The sequence below is a fragment of the Pungitius pungitius genome, chromosome 16 (assembly GCF_949316345.1).
Source record: "Pungitius pungitius chromosome 16, fPunPun2.1, whole genome shotgun sequence".
Lineage (NCBI taxonomy): Eukaryota > Metazoa > Chordata > Actinopteri > Perciformes > Gasterosteidae > Pungitius > Pungitius pungitius.
The window spans coordinates 17690871-17710330 of NC_084915.1; the positions used below are offsets into that span (position 1 = coordinate 17690871).

Below are 19460 nucleotides of genomic sequence, written 5' to 3' on the forward strand. Positions count from 1 at the left end.
GGTAATGTGAATGAGGTTAATAACAAAGCTGAGACAGATACAAAGTCATAAAGTTAAACGACCCGTGGTCAACATTTAAAGAGACATTGAACACAAACATCATTGTTCTGGTTAAAACAGGTGTTCCAGCCTCATTGTTTGCACCCAATAAACATCCATCCCCCCTCTCTCCCCCAGGGAGGAGGGAGGGGGGGCGACGCGCTGTTGGCATCATGTGATTCTTTTTTAAATTTGTTTCATTTAACCTGCAATGGCTCATTTGTGACAGGTGAAGACGTCCCTGACGTCCTGTAGGCAGGTCGACCCGGGTGAGTTTGTGTCAATCCACAACAAGCACACACGGATCCAAACAAACCCACCTGGCCTTCAGGAGGAGGAGGAAGAGGAGGAGAAGGAAGAGGAGGAGGAGGAGGAGGAAGAGGTGGAGGAGCCAACCAACACGGCGAGTTTATGGCTTTTCTTTCCCTCGGCCCTGAATACGACTGTGACAAAGTTCAGCGCTCGCCAGTCGAGGGACAATAGAAGGAAAGAAGACACTGTACTAGATGTTCTTCTGCAGAAACTCACCTGAGAGACGTGAAGGGACACTTACCTGAGAGACGTGAGGAGACAATATGCAGATTCATGATCAATGATTACGGACATGTTCTCGTTGGCTCTGAACTTTCAACCCTTTTGTCTTTTGTCTACAGCTGGGTTTCATTTGGACATTTTATGTTCAGCAGTACTTTGAATTTTGATTATATGTGAGTATTATTTGGTGTTTGCTGTCTTGATGATAAGAATTTTCATTATTTTATTCAATGCAGTTTAGTACTTTGGCATTTAATAAATAAATTGTGAGTTTAATAGTAGTACTCTGACCAAAGTACTAGTGCCACACTGTAGAAATACTCTAATTTAAGTTAATGTCCTGCTTTGAAAATGTTCAATCACTAGACATTTGTAAGTATAGTCAGTAGAATGTATTAAAACAAATATTGTTTCAATTTCCTGTGTACAAACATATTTTGTAAAGATTAGTAGTTAAATAAATAAAACATTAAATATTTTCCTCTGAAATGGTAGAAGTGGAAAGCAGCATAATACTAAAGTATTAGTAGAAGTAACCTTCTTTACTTTTAGATATGAAATATTACTATTATTATGTCTTCTGTTGTCCTTTCCGACAGTCCTTTTACTGGCAACGCCACACTGCAGAGGTCACTCCAGAGGTCAGTCCAGAGGTCACGGTCGGGTCCGATTAGCCTCGGAGGGCAACATGGCGACCAGGAAGGCCGAGGTGCAGCGGAGGATCGTGTCCAAAGACGGCCACAACAACGTGCGCATTGACAACGTGGAGGGCATGGTGAAGCTCTACCTGCACGACATCTGGACCACCGTGGTGGACATGAAGTGGCGCTACAAGCTCACCCTCTTCGCCTCCACCTTCGTCATGACCTGGTTCATCTTCGGGGTCATCTTCTACTTCATCGGCATGGGCAACGGGGACTTCGAGCCCGGCCTGAACGCCAACCACACGGCCTGCGTGGTCAACGTGGAGACCCTCACCGGGGCCTTCCTCTTCTCCCTGGAGTCGCAGACCACCATCGGCTACGGCTTCCGCTACATCTCGGAGGAGTGCCCGCTGGCCATCTTCACCCTGGTGGCCCAGCTGGTCATCACGGGCCTGGCGGAGATCTTCGTCACCGGCGCCTTCCTGGCCAAGCTGGCCCGCCCCAAGAAGCGGGCGGAGACCATCAAGTTCAGCCAGTCGGCGGTGGTCTGCCGGCACCGGGGCAAGCTGTGCCTGATGGTGAGGGTGGCCAACATGCGGAAGAGCCTCCTGATCCAGTGCCAGCTGACGGGGAAGCTCCTCCACTCCAACGTGACGGAGGAAGGCGAGAAGACCCAGATCCACCAGAGCTCCGTGGACTTCTTCATGGACTCCAGCGGCGAGTGCCCCTTCCTCATCCTCCCGCTGGCCTTCTACCACGTGCTGGACGAGCACAGCCCGCTGGCCGGGCTCACCGCCCAGAACCTGCGCACCCGCGACTTCGAGCTGCTGGTGACCCTCAACGCCACCATGGAGTCCACGGCCGCCACCTGCCAGAGCCGCACCTCCTACGTGCCCCAGGAGGTGCTCTGGGGCTACGAGTTCAAGCCGGTGCTCTTCAGCACCACCGGGGGGCGCTACGTGGCCGATTTCAACTTCTTCGATAAGGTGCAGGCCAGCAACGACGTGGCCTTCCTCAGCAACAACGCGGAGAAGCTCAAGCTGGAGGAGGAATTCAAGAAAGATTAGAGGGGGATCTACGCTTCACCTTTATAGTCACCCAGGTTTTTCTTTTTCTATACAATTATATTTTGTATGTACAGTGTGACTAACAGTGGATTCTCAGGTTTACCTGAAACGTCTCCCTTTATTCACCAAATACAACAATAACAATAATAACAGCAATGACAGGGTTGTTTTTGTAAATAAAGATTTCTTCCGTGTACCTTTGAGGAGCATTTGTACTTCTTTAATACTTCACAGTTCATCTCAGGTTACCGGTGATCCAGAATCAGAATGTAGAAGGATTAATGAACGAATGAAGAGAACAAACAGGTTCTCAAAGCTTTTGTTGTAGCAACACACCCTGTATGTGTGTGTGTGTGTGTGTGTGTGTGTGTGTGTGTGTGTGTGTGTGTGTGTGTGTGTGTGTGTGTGTGTATGTGTGTGTGTGGTAAAAACAATCTTTCAGACCAAAACACAGCTGATCTTTTACTGTCAGAGACAAACAGACGATTTAAATTCATTCAAAATTTTGCAACTTTATTAAAAAACTTCAGTCCTGATGTGAAAACGTATTTTGTAGATTTAAAAGGTTTCATTTGGAATATTTCTTTGTCGTTCCGGTTGAAACTATTAACAGTAAAATCTGAGCTGTAACAGATGATAAAAAAACGACTAACAAGTAAATACATTTATTGAGAACTATAAGTTATATTCTCCCCCAGTGCGTCTTTTATCCAATTATAATTACATCACTACTTTTACCTCATACCATAGTTAATGTGCATATTTGAATAGATGAAACCAGACTTAAATGCACGTGATGTTGGTGAAGTTCTACATTTTAACTTACCGAACTTTGCTTTCTAATTTAATAGAATTATCTGTAATTATCTACTGCAAAGCTAAAACATAATGTCAGTCACACATTTTGTTACGTTTCAGTGTCCAAATGAACAATTTGACTCTTTAATAAAAGAACAACTCGTAACCCTCGAGGTTTAGTTTTATTGTTAAAACCTTGAGTTTGAAGGCTTCAAAGAGTTCTCCACAAAGTGAGCAGAACAAAGCATTTCTTACCCAGATGTTCCACAGCAGCCTTTTGCTGCATGTTGCTGCCACTTTGTGGTCAAAGTGAGACAACAACAAGCGTGTTGCTCATCTTAAGCAGATGTTGGAATGAATTGTCCCACAAAACATCCCTTAAATGCACAAAGGCTGGTTTGGTCCTTTCCACTGCAGCGTCAACAGAACTTACCTTTAAAAAGCACAATATTTTATACATAATCTTTTATGAACACCTTTAAATATGTCTTTTATTTTTTAATATACTTCTGATGTAATTCATTGTGATACTTTAGCTTTTAATCCAGCTATCTGAGCTAAAACAAGTTTAAATCATGGACTTGGCTGGCTAAAAACCAGAGGAAATGAGCATACATGTGTATTCTGTAGTAACACATGCACAGACTTATATTTCTCAAGTGTTTGTGAAATACAACTTCAAAAAAGAAAAAAAAAGACACAAGTCACTTTAACACATGTTAATAAGTTTTGTCCAGAATTACAAGACAAATAATAAAAATTTGAGTAACATTATATCAGTATAAGCGAAAATAATTTTAATATAGTGATTTGAATAGAAGAAAAAGAAAAAGTGACATTTGTTATCACCTTTCTTTATTTTTCAAGTTAATCAAAGTTATCACAATGGTGTTAGTTTTGTGAATCGGACTGTTTCTTTACAATGTTTAACCAAAAGTTTCAATCCGATGATCTGGTGTTTGCTCCTTTATCAAAACATTTGAGTAGATAATTCCATCTTCATTGACACCCTCGTCCACAGCAGATGTTCTCGCTCTGTCACGTTTCATCAAACCGAGGCCGAGACCCACAGCGGCGAGCAGGAGCAGAGAAACACTCACCGCCACAACCATGGTTACCACGGGCGACGGATGTACGAGATCTACAAGAAGAAACCCATTCAATGATCATGCTTTAAATTGGGGGACTTTGCCCAGTGTTTCCTTACAAAGCGAAATACTGTAAAACAATGGTTAAATTTATTGAAAGACTAAATCTGCAAACATTTAGATGCTAAGCTTCTACAATTTTAAACATATCGTTTCTTTTACTTGTTTTTTATACTGATGTCTCTTGTTGTCTTTGCTCCTGAAATTTTGCAAATATTCCGTCTTTGAGAGTAAAAAATGATTATTTTACTTTGCAACGAGTTTTATTTCTCTTTACAAAACTATTTGTAAAAAGAACTTTCCGTAAAAGCAAATTGATTACATGCATCTTTGTTCCAACCTACCTTTTACTTCAAGATGCACAGTGACATTCTTCACAAAAACCCCATCAAAATTGAACACCTCCAGTAGGTAGTCTCCAGAGTGTCTCTTCTCGGCTCTGCCGAGGGACACCGTTCCGTTGGTGAAGACTTCAGGCTCAGTCACGTATTCTTTATCTGAATTCAGAATGCGATTTTTTGATATTTTAAAAACGAGAACTTTTTCGTCCTTAATCAGCCTAATTTCTGCATTTTCTGTGTTCGGCAGATGAAAAATGAGCCGCTGTCCCGTCGTTCCGATGCACCGAGCTCCTGGTTCAGAAAAACTGCATTCAATGGAGCCTTTGAAAAAACAGTGAAATGCAGTAAATAACAGGTAAGAACAACTTGAATTGGATTCTTTTTGCATTTATGATGTTTTGGCACAAAAGTCGTAGCTGCATTAATAATGTGAGCTAAATATATTAGCTTACATTATATTTAATTGAATATATATGTTATAAATATTTTACATAAATATTGTGTATACTCTATAAAGAGTTACATGCACTAATATACTTTTACACTCAAATTCACCTTTTGCCAGAGATGTTGTTGCCAGAGCCGCAAAGATCACGACGTTCCAAATCATTATTTCGTTCTTTCTGTTTTAAACGCATAAAACGTCACATTTTAGGATGTTATTTACTGAAACAAATAAATGTTCAAATGTAAATAAAGATGAATAGAAGTTACAGACCGTTTCAGAGAATAGATAAAAATATCTCTCCTCTATTGTTTCCTCGCTGCCTTTGAAGTTCCCTCTGACTGATGGACACTTTATTGTTGTGTGAGACAGTTGAGGACGCGCTTTTTTGTTTTGTCAACCACAACTTACTGAGCATTTTATAATTAGTACCGCAGAAATTAATTATAATTGTTTTGAGAAACCACATTCAACGACCTTTAGGTCAGAGTGACTATTTCCAGAGAGGTTCTTCATGCAGAGGTCTTAGAAGGAAATACTGTGCATTGTTAAACATGTAATGACCTGTTCAACCAAGCTTTGCTTTAGAATAGTTAAACTCTTTACAATTACAACAGTTTTTGTTGATCTGAGATCAGTGAATCACCCATAACTGGACTAGCCTACATGAAAAAATATTGATTTAATTAACACTGTTGTTCTCTAATGGTAGTGGTGAGATATAATAAACATATTACTTTAAAAGCTGAGCTCCTTTATGAAGTGGTTGTTGTTGGGATTCCCGATCCCTCCGAGTTGGTTGATGAGAAGAATCCAACACGTCAATCAATTAAAGTAAAAAAAAACATTTATTTAGAAAAGAAAAAGGGATACAGTACTGGCTCGTGTTAGGCAGTCATCTCACAAGATGTTTGCTCGTACTTCTCCATTCTTTACATTACATTACATTACATGTCATTTAGCTGACGCTTTTATCCAAAGCCACGTACAATAAGTGCATTTCCACATAGATACAAACTCAGAAAACAAGTATCAAGAAAGTACATTTTCATCAAATAAGCAGTTACAAAACATGTTATAGAAAAGTGCCATTATAAGTACAATTTAAGTGCTATCATTTGTTAGTGCTACGGTTTGCTAGTGTTTTAGTCAAGGTAGAGTCTAAAGAGGTGTGTCTTGAGTTTTCGACGGAAGATGTAGAGGCTCTCTGCAGTCCTGATGTCATCGGAGAGCTCATTCCACCATCTGGGAGCAGGACAGCAAAGAGTCGCGATCTCTGGATGCGGGCAGCTACTGGTAACCAATGAAGTGAACGGAGAAGTGGTGTGGTGTGGGAGTATTTCGGAAGGTTGAAGACCAGTCGAGCTGCTGCACTCTGGATGAGCTGCAGTGGTCGTATGGCGGTACCTGGGAGACCCGCCAGCAGAGAGTTGCAGTAGTCAAGGCGGGAGATGACAAGCGCCTGAATCAGTACCTGTGCCGCTTTCTGAGTGAGAAGAAGAAGAAGAAGGTTCTTCCAGGGAAGAAAAGTAGTTCGGTCTTGTCGGGGTTGATCTTCAGGTGATGAGCGGACATCCACTGGGAGATGTCAGTCAGACATGCAGAGATCCGTGCCGCCACCTGAGTGTCCGAGTCGGGGAAGGAGAGAATTAGTTGGGTGTCGTCGGCATAGCTGTGATAGGAAAAACCGTGCGAGCGAATGACGGACCCAAGGGAGTTGGTGTAAATTGAGAAGAGGAGGGGACCCAGGACGGAGCCCTGAGGAACTCCAGTTGTAAGGGGACAAGGTTCCGACACTGATCCTCCCCAAGTTACCCGGTAGGTGCGACCGTCAAGGTAGGATGAGAGAAGAGACAGCGCGGATCCTGTGACACCAAGTTCTTGAAGGGCGGCGATAAGGATCTGGTGGTTTACTGTGTCGAATGCTGCAGAAAGGTCCAGTAGGATGAGCACGGAGGAGAGCGAGGCGCCTCTAGCAGCGTGGAGTTGTTCCGTGACAGCGAGGAGATCAGTCTCTGTAGAATGGCCCGCCTTGAAGCCTGACTGGTGGGGGTCTAGGAGGTTGTTACTATGGAGGTAGGAGGAGAGTTGGTTGAAGATGGCTCGTTCAATTGTTTTGGACAGGAAGGGAAGGAGGGATACGGGTCTGTAGTTGTTTACTTCCGAAGGGTTGAGGGTCGGTTTCTTCAGAAGTGGGTTAACTCTTGCTTCCTTCAAGGTGTTGGGGAAACAGCCAGATAACAAAGCATTGTTAATGAGACATGTGAGGAAGGGAAGAAGATCAGGGGCGATCGACTGTAGGATATGGGATGGGATGCGGTCAAGGGGGCAGGTGGTGGGACGGGCAGAGGTTATTAAGGTAAGGACTTTGTCAGGGGACAGGGGTGTGAAACAGGGTAGTGAGGGTGATTGGGGCGAGGTCTGTGCGATATAACTGGAAGGAGGTGGGTTGGAGAAGGAGGAGCGTATGTCATCTATTTTTCTGGTATAGTAGGTGACAAAGTCTCCTGGGAGAAGGGTGGAGGGGGGAGGAGGACTGGGGGGTTCGAGGAGGTTAGTGAAGATGGAAAATAGTTTTTTGGGGTTGGAAAATGAGGACTCAATTCTGGATTGGTAGAAAGCACTTTTTGCAGCGGAGATGGAGGCAGAAAAAGATGACAGAAGCGACTGAAACGCATGCAGGTCATCAGGTTGTTTGTATTTTCGCCATTTCCTTTCAGATGCTCGCAGAGTGGCTCTCGTAGCACGCACCGGTTCAGTCAGCCACGGAGCTGGAGGGGATCTGCCAGCCCGTCGAGTCTTAAGCGGACACAGCAAGTCGAGAGAGGACGACAGAGTTGTTAGGAGAGTCTCTGCGGCAACGTTCGGATGCAAAAGTGCAAAAGAGTCGGTTGCGGGGAGAGCTGATATAACGGAGGAGGCCAGGGAGGGGGGGGAGAGTGAGCGAATGTTACGGCGGACCGGTATAGAGTCGATTGATGGGGCGGGGTCGTTAGTTGGTGAGAGCGGAAGGGAGTATGAGAGGAAGTAGTGATCAGAGACATGCAGCGGAGTTACAGTGAGGTTAGTTGTAGTGCAGTTCCTAGTGAAGATGTAGTCAAGGTGATTGCCAGCTTTGTGAGTCGGAGGGGAGGGGTTGAGTGTCAGTGCAAAAGAAGCAAGTAGGAGTATGAGCTCAGATGACTTCTCTGTCGGGATGTTGAAGTCACCTAGGAGGATGAGCTGAGGGCCTTTTTCAGGGAAGTTTGACAGGACGATGTCCAGTTCTTCCAGAAAGTGGCCCAAGGAGCCTGGTGGACGGTAGAGGACAACAATGTTTAATTGAACCGGGTGAGTAATGGTTACAGCATGGAATTCAATAGACAGTGGGGTGGGGGAAGGTATGGGGTACGGGGAGAAGGTCCATTTGGGTGAAATGAGTAAACCTGTCCCGCCACCCCTGCCAGTGGGTCTGGGTGTGTGGCTAAAGGAGAAGGCAGAGGAGAGAGCGGCTGGGGTGGATGTGTTTTCCGGTGTGATCCATGTCTCAGTGAGGGCGAGGAAGTCAAGCGACTGCTGGATAGCAAAGCCGGAGATGAAGTCTGCCTTGCGAGTAGCTGACTGGCAGTTCCAGAGTCCTCCTGTGACAAGGTGCTGGACATGTGTGGAGCGGGCGGGGTAGGTAAAGGAGGAGGGATTACGACAAAGAATTGAGTTAGGCCGGGGGCGGTAGTATCTGCGGGCAGAAATTCTAACAGGTATAGTGATAAAACACATAGTTACGAATGAGTATGTGAGGCGCCGCGCTCAGTCGCCCCGAAGACTCCACGAAAGACTCCTTAGTTGTCTTTGTTCTGCTTGTCTTGACTCCACGAAAGACTCCTTAGTTGTCTTTGTTCTGCTTGTCTTGACTCCACGAAAGACTCCTTAGTTGTCTTTGTTCTGCTTGTCTTGACTCCACGAAAGACTCCTTAGTTGTCTTTGTTCTGCTTGTCTTCGTGCTGAGGGTCTTCGCTAACGCTTCACCTAGTTTCCAGTTAAATACTCCCTCGTTAGTGGAAGTCGGCTACGGCTGCGCTGACCACTCCCCCGTCGTTAGTAAACAACAGGTTGATTGCCCTCAGCCGAAACTCGTCCAAATGCAAAGCAGCAAGCACGTTGACACCCTAATCAGTGGACAACAATAACAACAACTGGCAGTCTAGTTAGCTTAAAACAAGAAACTGTAACCTATAAAGCAGTAGCAGTCAAGTTTCACTTAAAAACAGCACAAGCAACAACAAGTTTAGCAGACTAGCTTGGTTAAAGAAAATATACTCAATCCGATTTCAAGTCTCCTGGAAGTCTGAAGTCTGAAGATTCTTCCCTATTAGGTGCGATGTAAAGGTTATTTCTCCATTCTGCCTTAGTGGTTTGTCGCCCCTGCCCTGACCCTTTTCATGCTCAGCCTACTTCTCCATTTCCCAGATCACATATTTGCCTTATATGGTCCTTTGCAAGCACAGCGTTATTTCCTACATTCATACATTTCATGATCGGTGGTCTGTGAACACGAAGCAAAACTCTCAGACCAAAAGATCCATAACCTGGATCTTATCAGGGGGGAAACAACGCTCCAGAGCAGCAGGCCAACAACCACCAGTTTGTAGCAGAGGTCATACTGCAGGAAGACGGGAGGGAGGCTCTGTCTGAGATACCAAAGAGCCAACAGAAGACCAACTACCTAATGGTCAAAACACTCCAACAGACGCATGAGTTTGCCAACAAAACCTCGAGAACATCCGTCTGGACTCGAAAAAGAAGAAGAGGGGAATCTTTGGAAGAAGGGTGCAAGACTGACTGGACGAGATGAGTCGCAGACGCAGGACCAGGAGACAAAGGAGTCGTAAAGGAGACGAAGACCACCGATATGAAGGTGCTTGAGAATGTTTCTTCAGCAGAGACTGGACACCAGTAAAAACACCTCCCTTCACCTGCCACTGCCTCCACCCTCATCCATCTACCTTCCCCCTCTCCACCCATCCTCAACCATCTACCCGTCACACTTCTATCACCTCACAGCAGTAAAGTGGCTTAGGCCAACACACCCTCTATGGCGCCAAATCTAGGCCAGACTTTTTAGTTTTCACCAATATCTATTTTTGGATATTGAGTCACCTTTTTAGTTGTAGATTTCATTATTCCAGGATTACATTTTTTTTTTTTAGTTTAAAATCTAATGGACAGTTCCCTGGATTTGGCTTCATACCCCGATCAGACTGGTGGGGGTTTTCCACAGGTTTTTATTCACGTTTGCTCGGGTTTCCCACATTAAAAGAAAATCTCTTCCGTGAATCGCCACCTTAACGCGGTGGAGGGGTTCGTGTGGTTCAGTGATCCTGTGAACTATGATCTCCTCCCATTAGCCCCTTGTAGCGTAGGTCTCAGGGCAGGGCCCAGTACCACACTAACCTTTAAGCAGAAGTACAGTAAAAAGTACAATATTTTATACATTATCTTTTATAAACACCTTTAAATATGTTTTTTATATTTTAATTTAATTCTGATTATTCACTGCGATACTTTACCTTTCAATTCTTAGCCCAGCTAGCTGAGCTAGCAACAAGTGGCACCTGTAACTAACGTTAGCTAACAAACGCTAGCTAACAAACGTTAGCTACAACGGTGGCTTGTCTCACCGCGGATGTTCGGCTTAAAGTCGCACTCGCAGCACTGAAGTTTATAAAAAACTTCACATACCGGATATAAAAAGCTATAAAAACAGCACAGATATGACAACCAACTATTTAGCGCTGTGTCTAATTCCAGCAAAACCATCCTTCGTAGGACTCGCTCCTGTTGCCTTGCAACCGGCTGCGCTTGACAGTAACGCATAAAATGCAACCAGAGTTCGTAATCTTCTTCTTATTTAATTTAATTTATGATGAAGATAAAGATGTAAATCTATGCTCTATCTCCGGAGCATTATATACTTCAAGCTGAGAGAAAAACATTTTCCGGACATTTTAAATTCAATTTAATATTGCCATGGACTTTTACCTAAACGTAATGCTGCAATCTTAAGGCAAAGAAAATCAATCAAAACAGTCAATAAAAACAACAGCGGCAGAATATTTGTGTATTCTGTAGTAACATATATGCACAGACTTATATTATCTAAGTGTTTATTTGTGAACGTTTACGCTCACAACGATAAAAAACAAGTTAAAAAAAAAGAAAACACAAGACACTGTAACGAATGGTTAGAAATACGACAGATAATACAAATTTAAGTATACCAGCATCAGCAGCAAATGCTAAAAAAATATTCCACAATTTGAATATACTGATATGTAGTAGAAAAAAACAGGAAAAGTGACTCTGCAGGTGACATTTGTTTTCACCTTTTTTATTATTCAAGGTAATAAAAGTTATCACAATGCTGTCAGTTTTGGAAATTGTTTACAAACAGGACTGTTGCTTTAAAATGTTAGAAAATAAAGTTCCAATCTGATGTCATTGTTCCTTTATCGTAACATTTACGTAGATAATTGTAGACAAATCTTCAGTGTCACCCTCGTCCACAGCAGATGTTCTCGCTTCGTCACGTTTCATCAAACTGACGCCGAGACCCACAGCGGCGAGCAGGAGCAGAGAAACACTGGGCGCCACAACCATGGTTACCACGGGCGACGGATGTACGAGATCTACAAGAAACAGACAGAGTTTACTGATTCAATGGTTCAAACTAGGTGGACTTTCCTCAGTGTTGTTTTTACGAGGCGGAAAACTGTGAAACAATGATTTGCTTTATTGAGAAACACAAAATCTGCACAACACATTGATGCTAAGCTTCTAAAATGTAAAATGTATTTTCTACTGATGTCTCTTGTTGTCTACTTTACTCCTGAAACCCTGCAAGTATTTCATCTTTGAGAGTAAAAAATGATTATTTCACTTTCCAATTCAAATTTTAAGAAAAAAACAACTATATGTAAAAAGGACACTCTTTAAAGTAAAAACAAATTGATTACATGCATCTTTGTTCCAACCTACCTTTTACTTCAAGATGCACAGTGACTTTCTTCACAAAAACCCCATCAGATCTGAACACCTCCAGTAGGTAGTCTCCAGAGTGTCTCTTCTCGGCTCTGCCGAGGGACACCGTTCCGTTGGTGAAGACTTCAGGCTCAGTCACGTATTCTTCATCTGAATTCAGAATGCGATTTTTTGATATTTTAAAAACGAGAACTTTTTCGTCCTTAATCAGCCGAATTTCTGCATTTTCTGTGTTCGGCAGATGAAAAATGAGCCGCTGTCCCGTCGTTCCGATGCACCGAGCTCCTGGTTCAGAAAAACTGCATTCAATGGAGCCTTTGAAAAAACAGTGAAATGCAGTAAATAACAGGTAAAAACAACTTGAATTGGATTCTTTTTACATTTATGATGTTTTGGCACAAAAGCCGTAGCTGCATTAATAATGTGAGCTAAATATATTACCTTACATTATATTTAATTGAATATATATGTTATAAATATTTTACGTAAATATTGTGTATACTCTATAAAGAGTTACATGCACTAATATACTTTTACACTCAAATTCACCTTTTGCCAGAGATGTTGTTGCCAGAGCCGCAAAGATCACGACGATCAAAATCATTATTTCTTTTCTCCTGTTATAACAGATAAAATGCCACAATGTATTATCTTATGTACTGTAATATAAATAAATGTTAAAATGAAATGCGAACTATGAACAGAAGTTACAGACCGTTTCAGAGGATGAATCTTTTATCGTTTGACTGAAGGACACTTTGTGCTTATTGTTGTGCGAGACAGTTGAGGAAGCACTTTTTTGTTCTGTCAACCACAACTTACTGAGCATTTTATAATTAGCAGAGCAGTTAAATACTTTTTCACGGTTGAGAAACCACATTCAACGACCTGTAGGTCAGAGTGAGTCTTTACAGAGAGGTCTTCATGCAGAGGTCATAGAAGGAAATACTGTGCATTATTAAACCTGTTCAGCCAAGCTTTGCTTAAGAATAGTTAACTTTTTACAAATACAACATTTTTTTGTTTCAGTTTATTCATTTATCAGTAAATCCCCGTGAACATCATACTTTCTAAAACATGTGATGCAAAGAGCTTCATGCAGAGAGGAGTTAGAACTAATATACATCCGAGCAATTACTAGGATACCCTCTTCTATCAGTTCTAACTTAAAGTGGTTCCCAAATTTGATGTATCATTGAAACAGGTATTTTTGTTTTGTACATTTTGTTGAGGGATATGCGTGTGTTTACCTTCTTGTTCTGATAAAAAGCCCAGATGAAACCTCTTAGATGTGAGAATTTGGAATCAGCATTTGAAAAGTTTTTTAGGAATTTGGCTTTTCAATTAACAATAAACACGGTTGCAACAGTACGAGTTATTATTTAGGAATAATTTACAACAGAACAAACAAGCAAACAAGTGTCAAGTAAAACCTACAGCAGGAGACAAACACCGTTCATCACATTATACGTACGTAGAGGCACCCTGTTTACCACATTGTTTACCCAGACACGTCTTCAACCTGCCTGAAGGGGAACAGAAATGGTCACTTCCTGCTGGTCACTTCCTGCTGGTCAAAGCTGCGTGCAGCTGCAGGGGACCATTCTGCAGCCACACCTCCAGAAAAAGCCTTTACTGACCAACATCTGCATCACTAGATGTTCTCACAGGCATTTCAGTGAGACGATGTGTGCACCTCGACGGTTAAAAACCCACAGGCGCTCTCATCCCTTTTTTAGAAACCCAAACAGGAAAGACCGCCTCCGCCTCTGCACTTAAGTCTTAGTTTGCCCTCAACATTACAACAAAGCTTCATCTTACAGATCAACCATCTGTTCACAACATGGGGTCAGTTTATGCTTTTGAACTGAAGAGATACCTGATTGAGTGCTTTAGGACGAAGATCTGAATCCTACTGTGTATTGTGTCCTAGTGTCCATCTCATGTGAAACCACTAGGAGTCATCAGTTAGCCGTTATGATACTACATGTAACACAAAGACAACTCCATGTTCATTCAGCTTCACGGCCTTTAGGGGGACACCGGGACAAATGTCTCCTGAAGTGTCTCCTTTCACGTGCGGCCTTTGTTTGTTTCGGCTCCTTTGGGATAATCCCAGTTCCACCTGTTTGAACCCTGTTCTCTTTGCCCTCCTTCACCTTTGAGTTCTTACATCAAGGCGACAGTTGTTTGGCAGGACGTTTCTCAGAGATTCTCCTCGCCGTTTTCCCGTTTTAACTCTGGAAAGAAGACCATTAAAAATTCACTCAAAAAAACTTATGCTATAGTTAAACGTAAAGTAAACGTATATTGTGGACTTTATTGAGACTAATTGACATTTGGATATGCCCCCTGGTTATATATATATATATATATATATATATATATATATATATATATATATATATATTTAATTTATTACCAATACTACCACTGCTATAAATCTAAAACTACTACTACTGCTATTACTGCTACTTTTACTACAGCTGTATGATTACTGCTACTACACATCTCAAATGAAGCTCAATGATACGTCTCAGCATGTTGGTGTATATTTATCTTTATATATATATATATTACAATCCCTTCTTTGAAAGAATCTCTTGTTTCCTGCTTAGTCACCTTGTGTGAACCAGAAGAACAACCCTGGTATGTTTAGCACCGGCCTCGGGGCATGAAGCACAACAACTGAAGCTGATTTCCTTTGCCTCCACGACAGGAAGCAACATTTTAAGCTTTACAGGTTTTTCATTTCAGGGTTTAAATAAAAAAAACCTTTTTCTTAATGCTGACACATTAGCAGCAAAAGCCCCCCTGAGGGTGAGTGGGTGAGGACCAGTGGGGTCCGTGTCCTCTACTGGTGTCTCCCCCCCCGCCCACTGGGATTCCCTTCTGCCACGCATGAGCGACGCTACGCAGCTCCTGTGTCAACCTGCAACAGGATGCCGTGCAACCACTTCCTGACTCTCTGTGCATCTGAGGCATTGTTGTTTTGGGGTTTTTTCCAGATGCCACAGGTGTTTCTGGGTAGCACCTGCGATCCGCCTGGAGGGATCTCACACAGCTTTGCACCAGCAGCTTGGAGGCAGGGCGTTGGCCCCCCGGAGGAGGCATGCAGCGAGATAATTACCATCCCTACACTGCTGCTCCGGTTCCAGAGGAACGGTCTCGCTTGGAGATGGTCCATGCAGCAGTTGCAGGAAGCAACTCAATAGAACTATGAGGGACTACGATGAGAGCGTGGCTTTCCTGGGCCAGTGGGGACGCTTCCAGCAGGTGATCTTCTTCCTGCTGTGTGCCACCATCGTGCCCAACGGATTCGGAGCTTTCACCCTGGTTTTCCTGACTGACGTGCAGAGCCACCACTGCGCCGTTCCTGACGTCAACCTCACCGAGGACTGGGTCAAAGCAGTCATACCGAGACAGGTGAGGGGACAGGAGGGTGACCATAATATACACACACGTGTGTATACACGTTTGTGTGGTTTCCGTCATAGTCAAAGTCTTCCCTGCATGAAGAATGTTGTGAGAGGCTCATTCCACATGTTCCTGTTTAACGAAGGAATGCTCACAAACCGCTTCAAGCGCAGACTGAGTGCAGTTTAAAAAAAAAGGCCTTCGCTCCCCCCCCGGAGACGGCGAGCTGGCCCGCGGCGGCACTAACTCGCTTTGTGCCCCTGTGACCGTGAGGCAGTGAACGGGGAGCAGCGGCTGAGCCGGTGCAGCCGGTTCCGGCTGGACGTGGTCAGAAACCTCTCGGCTCTGGGACTGGTTCCCGGGAGGGACGTCAACCTCAGCGACCTGCAGCAGGAGGCGTGCGTGGACGGGTGGAGCTACAGCAGAGACGTCTACGACGCCACCATTGTCTCCGAGGTCAGACGGGAACACGGAGCAGGGTGTGCTTTAGGGGCGAGGCGTGGTGTGATTGACAGGTCGTGTAACCTGAAGCTTGTGTAACCCCCTCCCCTTTGCCTCTGTGTTAAGTCAGTGCAACCAGTTCTGTTGCTTTGTGGAGTATGAAAAATGAAGCCCTTTTCTTCTAAGTCCTCAAATTTGAGCGTTGCAATAAAAGTAAAATCCTCAAGAAAAAGTATGAAAATGACCTGTGAGCTGAATTAAACTGAATCATACTTAAACAAATTCACGCTCTCATGGTTAATGCGTTTATTTGGATGCTGCTTCATGTGTGGATCCTCCAGTTCGACCTGGTGTGCGCCGAGCAGTGGAAGCTGACCTTCGTCTCCACAGTCTTCTTCGTCGGAGTCCTCCTCGGATCCTTCTTCTCGGGACAGCTCTCAGACAGGTACCGAGGACGTCATGTGACCCACCGCCATCGAGGCCCCGCTTCTAATGCCCCGAGTACTGAGTGACAGGAGGGAACTCAGTGACCCCTCAAATTTACTTCCATTGCCGTGACACCAATTATTAAATTAGTATAAACAAATAAATAATTAGACATTTTTACTGTTCACACTCCGAATCTTCTTCTTTGGTGTTTTTCGATTTGATTTGATTTGATTTACTTCACAGATTTGGAAGAAAACCTGTTCTTTTTGCAACCATGGCGGTCCAGATCAGTTTCACCTTTTTCCAAGTCTTCTCCACCTCATGGATTGTGTTCACCGTCCTCCTCTTCATCAACGGTCTGGGACAAATATCCAACTTTGTTGCTGCTTTAGTTCTGGGTACATACCAACATTGCCTTCTGTATAAAAACCACCACAGCAGCTCCACAGATTCCGAGACGTGTTCTCCACGGGTCTCTTCTTCCATTCATGTGTGCAGGCACGGAGATCTTAACTGGACATGTCCGCGTCCTGTACTCGTCCATGGGCACGTGTCTGTCCTTCACTGTGGGCTACATGCTGCTGCCGCTCTTCGCCTTCTTCTTAAGGGACTGGAAGTCTCTCCTGTTGGCTCTGTCTCTGCCGGGCCTGGCCTTTCTGCCCCTCTGGTGGTACGTGTGCTCATCGCCAGAAAGCCCACAGCAGCGTAGAGATGGATGCATTGGATGAAAGTCCACACATGAATGACCTGATTATATGAATATCGATCTAAAAAAAGGATGCGTTGTGTCTCTCCGGTTTCAGGCTCATCCCGGAGTCTCCTCGGTGGTTACTCTCCAGGGAACGAGTGGAGGAGGCCGAGACCATCCTGAGGAAGGCCGCCAAGTGGAACAAAGTCCAGCCTCCAGCCGTCATCTTCCCAGACTACGGCGTAAGTTGATGAGACTTGCTTTACGTGGTCCTGGTGGTTACGGGATCTAGTCCTGATCACCGCGGTCTCTTCTTTTTTAGTGGCATGTGAGTGCACGTGTCGAACATCCGGTACAGCCATCAGGGATCTGAGACTTACGCCTTCATGTCCCCCTGCAGGTGGATACCAAGACGGACCCTAAAGCCCGCCACAATGCCCTGGACCTGCTGAGGACCGGCAGCATCCGGGTCACCACCCTCATCCTCTGCCTGGTGTCGTGAGTAACCCGCCGAACGCCGCGTGAGGTCTTTATTTACGCGGGAGGCTGAGCAGCTCGCCCTGCGCAGGTTCGCCGTGTGCACCGGGTACTACGGCCTCTCCTTCAACACCTCCCAGCTGCACGCCGACCCCTACGTCAGCTGCTTCATCTCGGCGGCCGTGGAGGTGCCGGCGTACGTCTCCGGCTGGCTGGCGCTGCGCTTCCTCCGGCGCCGGCGCTCCATCTGCTTCATGCTGCTGCTGGAGGCGTCGGCGCTGTTCCTCATCCAACTGGTGCCTCAGGGTAAGAAGACCTCATTACGGCTTCATGCACTTTACCCTGCGCTGCTGTAAATAACCCCCCAACCACCCACCCACCCCCCCGCGGATATTCCTATCTTATCTTTAATGGTGGAGCTTTTCTCTGAGTACTCTGAGTACTGAGGAATGGTCAATGATCGACATGTGTGACGTGTTCCATGGTAGAAGAAACAGGCGTAAACAGCATCACTGCAGTCTGTCCAGAGACTGAAGGGGTAAATAAATCGTGGTATTTTGCACTGCCGCAGTATAATAAATATGAATAAATATTCTTTGCAGTTAAATATACGCACGTAAAAATACATTTCATTTTAGGCGACTTGAGAGAATAAAAAGCACTTTGTGGGTCTTTTGCTACAGTTTGGCCTCCTCTCCTCTGGCTCCTCCTGTAGGTCTTCCTCATCTGTCCATCGGCCTGGAGATGCTGGGTAAATACGCCGTGACGGTCACCTTCTCCATGATGTTCGCCTACATGGCGGAGCTGTACCCCACGCTGCTCAGGAACACGGCCGTGGGGATGTGCTCCACCGTGGGCCGGCTGGGGAACTGCATCGCGCCCTTCTTGATCACGCTCAGTGAGTGATGGGGGTTCAGATGGCGATCGTAAAACCGGGGGGGGGGGAGCGTTAAATCGTTCTTCTCGTTCTTTCAGACGTCTACCTGCTGCACCTCCCTTACATCGTCATCGGGACTCTGGCGTTCGTGGCGGCCACTTCGGTTCTCTTCCTTCCCGAGAGTTTTGGAAAACCTCTGCCTGAAACCATTCACCAGATGCAGAGGAGGGAAAGGTGGGTCACCTTCAGACCATCGCTGGCTTTCACATCACAGTCCGAGTAGTCTAAAGTGCGGGGACGTGAGTAGTGAGGGACGAGGGAGGGGACGCGCTGCAGGTGGGAAGGACATGAGGACCAGGTGAAGGCAACGAGAGGGTTGAGGAGTTCATGAAGAAGCCGGCAGGAGACAAACTAAAAGGACGGATCATTCGTGAGCGTTTCCTTCCGCTTCGACATAATGATTCATTTCTTTTTCCTGGTGTCCCTTTGACAGGATGCAGTGTCCACGCCGCCCGGGGAGAGAGGCCAGGAGACCTGCGGAGCTGCAGGACGGCCCGCTGTGACCATCAGCCCTTTACTGGTGTAGATCATCAGTGTTTTACATCGCTGTCGACTTCAAGTTTTTTGGTTGAGTGAAAAACATTTTCTTATTAAACGCATATGAAAACATCGGTTTGTGAATTTAAATATCAGAACTACAATGTGACCAGTGACAGGATTTGTCTCGTTTTGACATCTTTTGACGTCCTAAGTAACAAAGATGCTGATTTCACATCTCAGTAAAATGTTTTTAGCACCAACATTAATTTATAGAAACACATTAATAAATCAGGAGCAACGGTTTCTATAATCATGACATCCGCGGCTCGGGGAAAGGTCAACGACCTTTTGCATCATCCCGTTAAACAATTCATTGACTTCAGAATGGTTAACTTACAACTACAGGTTGAGCTTTGAGAAGAGGGCTGGAGGGGGGGGGGGGGGGGGGAAGACACATGTTTCTGTGACAGGTAGCCTACGTGTGCATGTTTTCTCAAGGTGTCCATAAGGCGTGCCTTACACAGCAGGGGCGGGGGGGGGGGGGCAAAGCTCTCTCTC

General features: G+C 44.9%; 2 protein-coding genes and 1 long non-coding RNA gene across 4 annotated transcripts; 2 read left to right on the forward strand and 1 right to left on the reverse strand.

The window, feature by feature from the left end:
- The first annotated feature begins 504 nt into the window (after positions 1-504).
- Positions 505-2475, forward strand: kcnj15 (potassium inwardly rectifying channel subfamily J member 15). Of its 2 annotated transcripts, XM_062558092.1 has the most exons (3): positions 505-601; positions 693-746; positions 1173-2475. In XM_062558092.1, exon 3 carries the CDS (start codon positions 1262-1264, stop codon positions 2282-2284), a length of 1023 nt encoding a protein of 340 aa, XP_062414076.1. In that variant the 5' UTR covers positions 505-601; positions 693-746; positions 1173-1261; the 3' UTR covers positions 2285-2475. The 2 variants fall into 2 exon arrangements, with proteins under 2 accessions (XP_062414076.1, XP_037322501.2); XM_037466604.2 differs by lacking the exon at positions 505-601 and having other exon boundaries at positions 609-746.
- A 345-nt stretch (positions 2476-2820) lies between these two features.
- LOC119214928 (uncharacterized) lies at positions 2821-5358 on the reverse strand. Its single transcript, XR_005120000.2, has 4 exons — positions 5290-5358; positions 5127-5194; positions 4575-4892; positions 2821-4223 (listed from the first exon to the last, which is right to left on the reverse strand). It is a non-coding gene; the product is annotated as an uncharacterized LOC119214928 (long non-coding RNA).
- Positions 5359-14978: 9620 nt separating this feature from the next.
- Positions 14979-19306, forward strand: LOC119214934 (solute carrier family 22 member 4-like). Its single transcript, XM_037466616.2, has 11 exons — positions 14979-15459; positions 15724-15906; positions 16233-16336; positions 16564-16718; positions 16819-16990; positions 17124-17250; positions 17409-17506; positions 17577-17791; positions 18201-18383; positions 18461-18596; positions 18856-19306. The coding sequence occupies exons 1-11, from the start codon at positions 15253-15255 to the stop codon at positions 18923-18925; spliced, it is 1650 nt and encodes a 549-aa protein (XP_037322513.2). The 5' UTR covers positions 14979-15252; the 3' UTR covers positions 18926-19306.
- Positions 19307-19460: the final 154 nt, after the last annotated feature.